The following is a 13,838-nucleotide window of genomic DNA, read 5'->3' on the forward strand; positions in this document are numbered from 1 at the left end:
ACAATAATAGTTAGGATTTTCATAAAAATATAAATCTCAAATGAATGCCCTCGTCATGATCATTCTATGTATAAATGGCTGTTAGGGGTTCAAAGTTCACATATATGTCTTGTAATGACACGGTATTGAACTTGAGTGATTACGGTCAAGGATATATTGATATAGAGGGTCACATACAAGGCTTAACTGAAATTCATCTGATAAATTAAATCAATATAAAAAAATATTATTATCTTATTAGTTCCGTCATCTGTCAATAAATAAATAGAGTAAATGATATGGGGGGTCAATTTGATAACGACAATGGTGAGAGGATATATAAAGAGGATGGGGTTTGGGTGTGGGGTTGGGGTGGGGTGGGGTGGGGGTGGCGGTTGGGGTATTGGTTGGGGTAGATCCAAATGTGTATATATAGGAAAAAACTAAAACAACATATTCAGTATGTCTTTGGTTTGAGTTTTTTAAATTGCATGTTTCCTAACCGCCTGTACGTCTGGTATCGATTTCCGTATAAAGATGATGGCGAGCCATAATTCGTGTGAATCACGTGATTTAAATATTGTAAGAATATACTGCTAACTACTAGCAACTTTTGCTGATTTAGCTATGGTAAAAAAAATGTTTTCTGGTATTTAAGGACAATGCGTGTACATGACTAATACAATCCATAACAGCATACACAGTTAATGTACATGTAATACCATCAGATCATCATGATATACACTATATACGTTACGTAGATTATGGGTTTATTACTACTATCCCATCCCCTCCCCGCATTGTGTTTGTGAATCTGTGGCCAAGCTTACAGTTTTTGTCAATGTTGACTTGCATGGTACCGGTACCGTTATGTATGAATACTGGGTACACTGTGTGTTAAGACGGTCTTGGCTAGTATAATGACGTCACAATGGTCTATACCCTATTAATAACGTACGGTTAATTTAGATAGTAAGAGTCCTTCCATTCGTAAGTCTGTTCCTTTCCATTCATATAATATCAGCCTCGTACAAGAAAACTTCCAGAAGCGTTTGAGATTAGTACTCTGTTGGAAGCAAGAATTTCAGTTGTTAGGTATTATTTTGTGGACACTGTATTTTGCTTGTTAGCGTTGGAATCATCACCACCTTCCGTGATTAAAATTGATATTTTTTGTTTGTTTGTTTGTTTGTTTGTTTGTTTGTTTGTTTGTTTGTTTGTTTGTTTGAAATCTGCGATCAACGAAATCTTCTGAGAACACCTTGAAGAACTGCATTGTGGGATATGATCGAGGGTTTGACCTAATGATATGAAGATTTTCGAGGTACATTCCCTTCATATTCAGGGCAGAGCTTGAATGCAGTATATAAATAATGTCAGCATCGAACAACGGTGGCCATTGCCACAATTTTTTTTATTATTTTTTTTACAGAAAATGAAAATAGGATCAACTGCCAGGGCAAGTGAAACTGGTACAAACTTTAGTGGCAACGCATTCGTGGTCAATGAACGAACCCCCCCCCCCCTCTCCACAAGATTTTAAAGGCAAAACTACCGGGGGGGGGAATGCGTTTATTCGACTGAATATGTCACTCTGTTCCTATAATATGACATGTCAATATAGCAGGTGAAGGCTAGGGAAAGTAAACGGAAGTCAGACACCTTTCGTTTCAGTAGTTATATACAGTCCTTTATGTTTACAGGAGGACATGCAAGTCGTGTTGTCACCCTGCAGTCCAGCTACAGCCCATTTCAAGATACCATTCACCGGCTCTGATTGATACAACCACGTTGAAACCAATAAGAAACTGAGATTGAATGAATACACTTGCTTGCGACATTTTGTATAAATAAATGAACTGACGTGCCGTGCCACCATGTAGACATCAAATGCAGATATCAAAACATATAATGATTGGTGTCCGCATGTCTGCGTCTGTAGCTGCAGCATCTTACAGGGTGTAAATATGCAGTCAATTTTAGTTGTGTCTGCATGCTTGGTTGTAAACAGTAACTTGAAAGAGGCTGTACTGTACATGGTGACGGTATTTGAAGTATTTTGAACTTTGATGCAAGTAAAAGTGCAATTCATCGACTGCACAAACAACGTGACCCAATGAGAGGTCAACCTCGTGACACAGTCCACATGACTTGTAGTTACCTGCACGGGCTACATAAAGGACTCGCGCTTTCACCAGATATCACCCACATTCACTGACATCGTCCTACCGTTCACCTATACCAGATTTCACCCACCCCTAACAGCCGTGTCTCCTCAACAAGGTGAGTTTGAAATATAATTGTACATAATATTGTGCACGCCAAATCTGTTTTTATCATCATACAAGTTAATATTTCCTCAAAGTAACATTATCTTGATCAGGGGGTCTAGCATTGTGTCATCACCCCGATTGTACGGAGGATATTTCCCTAAACTTTTCACCATTCGATCCATAATTTACAACGTTGTCTGATGAGGCAGAACTTATTGGGTAGGTTTGATAGCGAATGAATTGGCTAGCAGTGTTAGGGAACTTTTCTCCATGTATACGTGGGTTCAAGCGTCCTTGACCGAGGTGTTAGACACGGAAAATGTACGTACGTAGTACTAGTAACGCTCTGTACTCCTATCATTTCAGTGATATAGCTTACTACCTGTATGAGTGCACGTGGTTACAACTTACTTTACTCTTAGTATGACACAGTGCCCTACATTCTGTATACATAATTCTGAACAACTGAAATTTCTGCTTAATATGTTTGCAAACTATTCCCGATTTTGTTATTGTTTGATACTCTGCACGACTAATACATTCCCTGTGTGAACTATAGGCATGTACACTTTCTTTATCTCTCTTTGCAGGGGGTCATTAGGTAAAGGGGCGTAACCGACTCGTACCGAATACCGTTGGTACACTTTTTTTTTTTTTTTTTTTTTTTTTTAATTTCAAAGTTTATACTATGGCTATGAAGACAACGCACATCCAAACCGTATAAAAACCTAAGTTGTATTCACCTTGACTGCCGCACAACGCGGTCAAGGATGGTGAGATACTGTGAAAAAGTGACATTTATTGCGGATGGCTTCGTTGACATAGTAACTGCTGTTACGAGTCATTGCGTATACACCGTAGGAAACGGATACTATCTACTGCTTTCAGATAAAAAACGACAATTTTTTTTTTCAATTCTCTTCTCTTGTCATCACTTCATTTTCACTTCTCATTTTCAGGTTCCGTAGCCTAGGCGATACGATGAAACTCGTACTCTGTTTTGCGTTGGTTGCCATAGTAGCAGCAACGCCAGTCGATGTCGAATGGGAGCAATGGAAAGCCGCACATGGTAAGATAACTACAACCTAGAAAAAACACTGACTATGATAAGCCTTAGGACTTTTTACAGAACTGTGTTATTACCGTTCACTCGGCCAATTTGTTCATAATTATGCTAATGAAAAGTTTGATACAACTAGTTTGAAGCATACTATATTAATAAACAGTTACAAATAACTGAATATGAAAATCCGAATCTACGATAGATCATGATAAGCTCAAATTTTGAATACATGGAAGTAACGTTTTACTGGTGATTTGACATTATCGAAAGTTGTTTTCGTTGAAAGTGACGTCAGGTGACAAATCACGAGATATTCAGCTGACCATTAAAGTAGACAATGTAGGTCACCTTGTGACAGTTGAGCAGACACTAATCTAGTTCCTGTATATGGTATCGTTACGATTTCCACCTCCACTCAAAGTATATAATCAAATTCGTTACTCTAGAAGTCCTGAGATGCATGTAAGCATGGGATGCAATTAAAAATGCATCCACAACCACCCACACAGTCATTCATGTCTTTGATAATCAATCACAAAATTCTAATAACCAATAACACACATTCCTCCCTCATAACGTTAGTGTTTATTGGGGAAGTTATGTAATGTCCAAAATATACCTCTTCTTTTGACCGTACTCGAAGTTCTCATGCTCGCGATGTCTTAGCATAACCACAGGAGTATTTCTCATATAATTTATTTCTCACCTTGACAGGTAAGATATATTCACGTGACGAGGAAGTGATTCGTAGAATGAAATGGCACAGCAATATGAAATTTATTCAACGTCACAACGAGGATTTCGCCAATGGCAAAAAGACTTACAGGGTGGCGATGAACCAATTTGGTGACCTGGTAAGTATCGCCAGCATTTGAACTTTTAAGCTGTGGCTATAGTGATTGTGAAGTCACGTGACCCACCACATCCAGAATACAAAGAATATCACACGTTGATTTGGGATTTCTAAACTAATAAGTCTTTGAACATAAATCTTTGAAACGCAGTCGAGGAATTTTCAAACGAAACTGTTTCATGCAAGCTATTAGCCATGGTGTGTGTATTTAAAAAAAAATGACTTCGGATGAAACATCGTCGTAAAATATCGCGCCTTTTTACGGCACTGTGTAAGAGACGCCACCTTTCGATACGTCATAGGAAAAATATACTCTGGTTTGCTGGAAGGGTATAGGACTGCGCAGCCCCTTTTATCTATTGTCTTTTTCACAATGATTAGGGAGCCTTCAGTATTTACAAGGGGGGGGGTTCACTTTTTACAAATCGGCTCTCGGGGGAGGGCCATATTTTAGAAAATGGGGTAAGGGTCACATTTTACTTTGACTCATTGTATGAACATTGATTTATTTAGGGTTTTTGTCATCCCATCGCTGTCACCGGTTCCACATCCACATTATATTGCTGCCATGCGGGTTTAATAGGTTTAGGATTAGGTCTAGGGTTAGTTACCATGTTATCAGCCTATATCCAAGTGCTACTGACAACCATGTAATGAATTGATAGTCAGTTGTGGTGTGATGAGGAGAGGGTTGGGTTTCACAGGTGAAAAAACGCGAGCATTTGAGTAAGATATACTAGGGATAATGTTGTGGAGATGTTGACCTCTCTCCCGACGATGCCAGGGGCGTGCCAATCTCCCATTGTGGGACTATCAACCCTCATGCTATACTATAATCCACCTATACGTATTTACATGGTAGTGACATGCAGACTGCATCTGGTCAAATTTGGTGTGGTGGATGTACTTCCCGTTAGGTTTAATATTTTGATTTCTAAGTCTTTGTACCCCATTTTCATGATTTAGGACACTGTGGAATACAAGCAAATGATGTGTGGCTACAAAGGAGAAAGTCGCAGTAAATCCAGGGGATCTACATTCCTTCGACCAAGTAACGTTGTCTTACCAGACCATGTCGATTGGAGGGACAAGGGTTACGTCACACCTGTCAAGAATCAGGTGATTTATATATTATCTGGCCATCAAAGACAGATTACTGAAGACTTTCGTAAAATAATTACGTTTCTAAAATTTGGCTACGTTCCAAAAATATCACAAACACAGCGACACATGTCATTGAACACCCATACTATTTATGACAAGTAATAAATGATATCGCTGATTCAAATATCGATGAAAATCAGGCTTCAGTAAATATACAGAATGAAAAACTGAATGACGCTGATCTTATTTTTTTTCCATGTTTTCTTCATTTTACAGGGTTCCTGTGGATCCTGCTGGGCTTTCAGTTCGGTAAGTATTATGGGTTATCATTCATCCTCAACTCTCAACTAAACTGTTAGTATGGAAGTCAAATGAATTAGAACGTTAACCCGTTGATCACTATCAAAACACAATGTCAATCTCACAATGGTAGACACTTGTTACACAATTTGTTTGATAATAATCAAATTTAGAAGTTATCTCACTGGAACAAAAATTTCTTCAACACTGAAAGTTAAAATGTGTTCATATGTCTGGTACAGATACGTCGTGTCGCTTCGCCCTCACCGACCTACTTTGTGAGAGTAGTTGACCGATGTGTGAGGGCGCCCGTCACGGCGCACCTTACAGACTAATGTCTGGCATAATGGTTAAAATCAGCAATGTTACATAGTTATGGCTACTACATTTATTTTGATTTGCAAATTTAAATAAAGTACCAACATTTTAATACATAAAAGTTTGTGATTTCTATATACGGCGCATCATCTGATGAGCGCAGAAATGATACCGGGATATGCAAACACACTGTTCTCGGCTTTATATGAAACACTTTTTCTTTTAAATTCCACGATCCAGACCGGCTCTTTAGAAGGTCAAACATTCAAGAAGACTGGCAAACTGATTTCTCTCAGTGAACAACAACTTGTTGACTGTTCTGGTAACTATGGCAACTTTGGATGCGGTGGAGGATGGATGGATCAAGCATTTGAATACATCAAAGATTATGGGGAGGAGTCCGAGACAGACTACCCATACGTTGGTGTGGTAAGTTGAAATTACAATTTTCGTTTTAAAATCAACCCTTGGTCGTTCACATGGTATCTAAAATGACAGACATCTTAAAAAGGGAAATAAATGGTAGAAGATTTAGGTTGGGTTCGCTGAAATGAATAGTGGGGGGGGGGGGTCACTTGTCACAAGCAAATGACAATAGTTTGTGATTTAGGTAAACGTAATTAATGACGTCGACATAATGATCACAGCTACAACATACGTTTACTCGATTAATTACTCTTTTAATTATCAAAATTTTCTTCAACTTGGTAGATCAAATGACTTACACAGCTTTTAACAAACAAATTTAACAGTTCACACTTTTTAACGTTGAGCTTCCGAACAGCTGTAACTATGGAATTTGTCATTCTGATGAGGATCGTCGGCCAAGACAGATTGAAGGCTCAATGCTAAAAAAAGCCAAAACTTTGAACTAGTACTTGTACGTGCATAAGTCATACTCTTGTAATGGTAAAGCATTCGTCGTTAGTATACCCAATTCGACCCAGTCGATTGCCGGCAAATAGTATTTGCCCAGCTCATTCTTTTCTCGTTTCCAGGACGACCCCTGTGTGTACTCTGCTAGTAAAGTGGTTGCCGAGGATACCGGTCACACTGATGTAGCATCAATGGATGAGAACGCTTTGCAACAAGCCGTAGCAACTGTTGGACCAATCTCCGTTGCTATCGACGCTGGACATTCTTCGTTTCAATTTTACACATCAGGTACATTTATATACTCGGGAAAATTCGTTCAAAAATATTCATTGAAGTTAAAGAGTTAGCAGTGAACTACAAGCGAACAGATCGCGAATGATAAACCTGATTGTTATCTGAATCTCCGAAATTCTCATTTTATCAAACACATGTTTACGTTTACGGGTACAAGGTCAAGTTGAAGGTCAAAGCCCCTGCACTCAAGTATAACGTTATGATGAACTATATTTTACAAATAAAGGATGTCCGCTTCGTTCAGAAACAGAGAAGAATATAGTGAACGGGTTTTATTTTTAAAAAATGGAAAATTGCAAACTTTTACTTAAAGTTGACTGCATCATAGCTTATTACAAATATGTATGTTTAATAATTTGTCATATTCCAAGGAAATATCATACTCGCCTCTAGAATCATTTCACGATTTGGGGACCATTTTGTATTTTTTGATGAATGAATCAGTTCTACTAGCTTTACACACCCTCTGAATACATTCTACTGAATAGCTCTTTTTGATATACACATACATGTACCTATATAAAAACAGTTTATTTGTCTCTATCTGCACAGCGTAAACAAATTGTTGACTTTTATTTTCGCTGTCCGCACGCTTAAATAGCAAACTATCGACTACTATTGAACTTGGTTTTCTGCACTTTTGACGAAAATGCTGTAGTGAGTTTGTTACTGTTCACATATCCCAAGTGTATATAGATAGCAATAATTGAGCTTGATCTTTCACTACCAGGTGTGTACGATGAACCAGCTTGTAGTCAGACCATCCTAGATCACGGCGTGTTGGCAGTTGGATATGGTAGTACAGACCAAGGACAGGACTACTGGATTGTTAAAAACAGGTATGAACAGTCACGTGATGACTCGGAATGCCAATGTCATTATTACAATGGTTCAAGGTCTAGGGTGAACTAACGGTTTACTTTATACGCCAATATTTACATAGATATTTCATGTGATTTTGGCGAGGTATAAAACTCTAACAGGAGCAGATATCCTATGATATCATTTAGTCGCCAGACCATCAGTTATCCAGTGTATCAATTATGTCATGCAATTATTGTTCAAAGGCTTAGGATCGACGAAACTCAAAATCTGGACACAGTACATGCGGCATCGGTCTACTCATCTGCAAGTCAGTTTCGTGAATCACGGAAAAGTTATACATTTAGTATCACATACAGTGTTTGGCAAGTGATTCATATGACATTTTACTTTGATTACAGTTGGGATGTAACCTGGGGTAACCAAGGATACATCTGGATGTCACGTAACAAGGACAACCAGTGTGGTATTGCAACAAATGCCAGCTATCCCTTGGTATAAATAGCGCCATCAGTGGTAAGAACAATCTTTTGAATCTTGCCCTCTCGCTTATTTTGACGGAACTGGGGATGGGGTGGGGTGGGTTCTGTAAGACACGACGTGCCGTGCAACCCTATTGGCAACCACTCTTAGTCTGGAATGTTTGGGGTTCTGAGTGTGCCAACAACAGTTTTTTTTGTGATATTTGGGTATGTATGTATGTATGTATGTATGTATGTATGTATGTATGTATGTATGTATGTATGTATGTATGTATGCAGGGAGGGAGGGAGGGAGGGAGGGAGATACATAGAGACAGACAGACAGACAGACAGACAGACAGACAGACAGACAGGCAGGCATGCAGGGAGAGAGAGAGACTAGAGAGAGAGAGAGAGAGAGAGAGAGAGAGAGAGAGAGAGAGAGAGAGAGAGATAGAGAGAGAGATAGAGAGCAATTGGATTAACCTCAAGATGTAGAAAATTAAATAACTCTTTTCTATATTACGAGATCATATGATCATGATGAGATGGCATTTTGTATTGAATGTAACGAATATGAATGAATGATAGTTGGTCAAAGTGAAGGTCGCCATTTCATCCAATGACCTTCCACCAACCTACTTCTCATTTAGAAATCACATGATCTGCCATAAGTTGATTGCATACACAAATAATTGGCGGCCATCATTTCTCTCGTATTGTGCTCTGTCTATTCATTGAAACTACCATTGGGATTCCTGAAAAACACAAAAGAAAAAACAAAAAAAAACAAAAAAAACAAACAAACAAACAAACAAACAAACAAACAAACCCCAGCTAACACCTTCAAAGAACTGTAGCGCGGTTTTCTTATTGTAATGCGCCATCCTTCGTACAGGGTATGACAAAAAATGCCTGTAATCGTTCGATTACGAAAACGATTGATAGATTTGATGATCGCTTGATTAATTAATAATTCTGTGTATACTTTATTTACAGTAAGCTATTTATGGTCATGTCAAGTGCCATCTTAGAAGACATGTTGAAGAGGTGGAAGTATACACGGCTATCTTGACTCGCAAAGATAATATTTACATATTCAGATTTCATAATTTGACGATGGACTAACATTTCTATAACATGATAATGGTTATTATAAGAGTACACATCTCTAGTTCATCTAATTATTGATAATGTGGTTGTATAATTAATTTAAGAAATATAATATTTCTCATACTGGATTTTCCAATTTGTTTTCTTTTTTTTCTGTTCAGTATAATGTGTGTGTCTGTACTCTTCCATATTATGTTTTTGTTTTCGATCCCGTCCTATTCTTGCTCATCCAAAGTCAATAACGTACAAATGTGAAGGACCATGTTTCATGGCTAGAGATTCAATTTTATAATATTCAAAAAACAAGTAGCTTCCAAATCAATTAAACTGTTCGGGCAGTTTGAATTCATCCTTGGAGATTGGAATAGATAATGCAAACCCAAATGAAATATAAACCGATCGCAACCTCCTTTGTTTGGTATATATAGTTGGAAAGTGTGTCAGCTTTTAGGCAGATATTGCCCTCGCTGGCATGTGTTTGTAATTCAAAATACACAATTGCGTCCCGCATTAAATTGTAACTTTAATAGTGGTAGTGTTCGTCCTATTTTCTCTCTTTTTGCAAATGAATCAGATTTAATCATGTCTACTCCCCTTGTCTCTATAAGACACCATAGAATTAAAGAAAATATGTCACGAAAGCGGAGTTATTCGAAAAGTGCAAGATGGGGGAGGGACCACAATTACTGGAGAAATAACAAAGAACACACACACACACAGATGTCACAGGTTTAACATTGCCTAATATTTTTTTCTAAAATAATAAAATGCAACAATTGTACAGCGAAATCGTTTGTATGAAAACTATGCTCAAAACTGCAAACTTAGAGTGCACTATAAAATTACTGATGGCGGTTTGTGGCAAATAAAACTACTCACAAAGTTCGACTTTCAGTTTCTTTTGTCTTCTATCAAAGTGCAGACTTGAGACACACTATTGGCACTGAAACACACGCAATTCATGGATGAGATTGTCCATTGTCCAGCAAAGAAACGTTCAGTTCAATACAACATGTCTTATTCACAATCCCCGCCAAAACGTCGAGCTTCCAAGCAGAGTTCAGAACTTTCTCATATCTCCATCTGCATCCAATAGCAAGGTTGTAAGTTTATTACACATCAAAATCTGAAGATCAGCTCCCGCAAATGTCAAATATTTATCCCATTTGTACTACTACGTAAACAAGTATATTGCCACACACGATTGGATGATCCTAATTGCCACCAGGTGTCCTTCATCACCTTTTCGTCTATTACAATACAGCACTAAAGTTGACAAACTGTAGTGGGAAGTGCATGTGAACTTACTGTGATAATGGGTCACCTTCAGCGGTAAAAATGCAGTTTTTGTCGAAATATGTTCTTAAACTACATAAACCCATATTTTCACCTAATTAAGTTTACGAATGCATTATTATGGATATATTATATCTGTAAAGTTAATTTAGTACAAGTAGAACTATATATCTCAAATAGGACGGTTTTGAAAAAATGTGTAAATTGAATAATTTTCATTGAGAGGCCGGGGGGGGGGGGGGGTTACTTCAAAATTGAGGTGTCGATGATAAAATGCACCCCAGGTATTTGTGAATGCAGCTAACGTAAGGCAGAAGTTAGGCTTACGTTTCATTAGTTCACTAGTTTCATTAGCATTTTCTTAAACTTTTAGAGAACCTCCGATACTACCGAATTTATATTTCGAAATAATTATGAAAAGTTACACAAATGGACGAGCTTTCAAAGATTTAATAAGAAGCAGGTTGACAAGGTCAGCAGACTAAGAACGTGAATGTCACCTGACAATAGAGTCACGTGATGCACGAAGCGTATAGCGGGCTAGGTTGTGATCTTTTTATTTTATGTCTATTTTCTTTGAATTCCTGGGCATAGGTATATAATAAATTGGCTAATCGTAATCTCGTAAGTAGGTCTATTTATTCCGTACTCGGAGGCCATCCGTTCAAAGATAGGAATAGTATTACAATAAAGCAATACATTATATAGCAATGGCACTGTTACATAACACTGTTTACTTCTTTACGTAGTTTCATGGCATGAAATAAGAATACTGCGAGACGTTGTAGTGTATCTACATTGTTAGAAGAAAGTAAATCGACAAAGTTCTGTACATCATGGAGAACCAGACTTTCATATATCTTGAAGGTCAGGAACTCATTCCAATGTTCTCACCGTGGTGTTATCTTTTTAAGGTCCTTACCCATTGTAAAATAATATTTACGTGTGAAACACAGTTTGATTAAGCTATTTGATAGGTGCTTCCGATTAAAGGAATGATCTAATGTAACCCATAGTCTAGTTGCTTGACCTCGGATGTTCCGATACAATACGACACATGAACGAACATCGCTATTGAGAATGGAACATCCGAGGTCTAGCTAAAGTCATCTCTGCAGTTCAGGGATATAAATAACTGCCAATCAGAGAACCGCATTGACGACAAGAACAAACAGAGGACAATAGCTAATTTTCAGCTTAAGGAGGGGCTTGTAAAAATAACCACCAATGCCTTAACTGAAATGTGTGAATGACAACGTCTACACACTCATCAAACTCACAATTATCATAATCTGATAAGACATAGGAGTTAGTAGTTTGTTATCATCGCGTGATATTGGACATAAGTATTATAGAGCATTAGCATTATAGAGGTCATGGGTTATTGAATATATTAACACACACACACACACACACACACACATATACATGTATATACATGTATATATATAAATATATATATATATATATATATATATATATATATATATATATATATATATATATATATATATATATATATATATATATATATATATATATATATATATATATACATGGCCCAACCCACGGCCCACTCAATGGAATGTCAAGAATGAAAATGACATTAGCTAGACGTTCGGGCAAGCCCTCACTGTGAACTTCGTTCGCTTATAGTATCGAAAGAAAGCCCGAACGTCTAGCAGCAAGACTATGCAACCCACTGATAAGGTAAACACTAATTATAAACGTGTAGGGGATATGCACCAATGCGACAACCTGTGATTGAAACTGTGGCCTGTTATCAAGAAATTTTAATCACACACGATTGAGGGTTTAATTAGAACTGCTTTATTTCATGTCATTGTTGTTGTTCGTATTATTGGTTGCAATTTACCCACATTCAAGTCTTTTCTAGTCAAGTGGGGGTAGTGTGTGGGATGGGGATCACCACCGGGTTGGTTTGTGGGGATGGGGATCACCAGTTGGGTGGTGTGTTTGGGCGGGGATCACCAGTGGGGGTGGTGGAGGTTTACAAGCAACCCGAGAAATGGGGTTATTATCATAATAATTTCATATACTTACTCGGCATAAAACGAGTTACCATGGCACTCTTCCATCGCAGTAATTTGTAGCTATTTAAAAATAAAAAAATGAATGGCTGTTTTCACAACAATATTGGCTTTTACGATAGGGCATGCGCACTTAGGTTTGTAGAAGATTTGCTCATATATGACAAAACCAATATTTTAAAAATAAAAGTTGTCATTGTGAAAGCAGGGCGAGTTTTGAGCAATATTTACAGTTGTTTGTTTGTGGTATCTGGATTCTCATAGTCTAGGAACAAATGACGTGAAAAGAAACACACCAACACTAATTTCAAGATAGCGATAGCGTTTTTGTATTTTGATACACAAGTGATAACAAATAATTGAAATTGAAATTTTCTGCCGGGGAATAAAAATTGGGAAGAAAAAAGTAAAGAGATGGTATAAAGTAAAGCCATGAATGCCGCTTTCAGCTATTTCTATTCTTATTACCACATCGTCTTTGCCTGATATACCTTTTAATCAACAGAATGTTTGGAAGGTACTGTCCAAAACATGGCAATTCAAATTCAATAATACTTTCCGAAGAGGTTTGCTTGTAGTCTGTGAGGTACGCCGCGCGATGGGGCGCCCTCACACATCGGCCAACCTCTCGGCGGAACGTCACGACGTATTTTACAGACTGAGTCTACTTTAATTGGATCCCATGAGAACAGACACGGGCTGGTCTAAGAGTACGATTCGATGCGTAACATATTTTTGAATGCTTATTCACTTGCCTATCCAATAATGTCTTTGCAAAATATATTGGCATTTGGATGTTGCTAGCTATTAAGGGTGTTATCATGTTACCATGGTTGGTTGGGCCAGTTATGTCAATATGTCTGCCAATCCACCAGGTAGATTTTGAGAACTGTATAAGATTCTTAACCAGAAGTTAAGATTTTTAGATAGAATTTACATATAAATGATGGGATCATTATGCTATGATTAAATCTTCATCTACACATCCCTAGGAACATTTCAACCAACATTGAGGTAAACTGGCAAAAAGTTTCG

General features: G+C 37.7%; 1 protein-coding gene across 1 annotated transcript; it reads left to right on the forward strand.

Annotated features, from left to right (window-relative positions):
- The first annotated feature begins 2,124 nt into the window (after positions 1–2,124).
- Positions 2,125–9,681, forward strand: LOC144453902 (cathepsin L2-like). Its single transcript, XM_078145255.1, has 10 exons — positions 2,125–2,262; positions 3,212–3,321; positions 4,030–4,169; positions 5,135–5,287; positions 5,549–5,581; positions 6,131–6,319; positions 6,889–7,054; positions 7,791–7,899; positions 8,284–8,398; positions 9,343–9,681. Exons 2-9 carry the CDS (start codon positions 3,234–3,236, stop codon positions 8,381–8,383), a joined length of 978 nt encoding a protein of 325 aa, XP_078001381.1. The 5' UTR covers positions 2,125–2,262; positions 3,212–3,233; the 3' UTR covers positions 8,384–8,398; positions 9,343–9,681.
- Positions 9,682–13,838: the final 4,157 nt, after the last annotated feature.

The sequence above is a fragment of the Glandiceps talaboti genome, chromosome 3 (assembly GCF_964340395.1).
Source record: "Glandiceps talaboti chromosome 3, keGlaTala1.1, whole genome shotgun sequence".
NCBI lineage: Eukaryota > Metazoa > Hemichordata > Enteropneusta > Spengelidae > Glandiceps > Glandiceps talaboti.

Coding starts and splice junctions, on each gene's coding strand:
- LOC144453902 (XM_078145255.1), top strand. CDS start 3,234: ATGAAACTCGTACTCTGTTTTGCGTTGGTTGCCATAGTAGCAGCAACG. Junction 3,322..4,029: donor GCAATGGAAAGCCGCACATG/GTAAGATAACTA, acceptor TCACCTTGACAG/GTAAGATATATTCACGTGAC. Junction 6,320..6,888: donor ACTACCCATACGTTGGTGTG/GTAAGTTGAAAT, acceptor TCTCGTTTCCAG/GACGACCCCTGTGTGTACTC.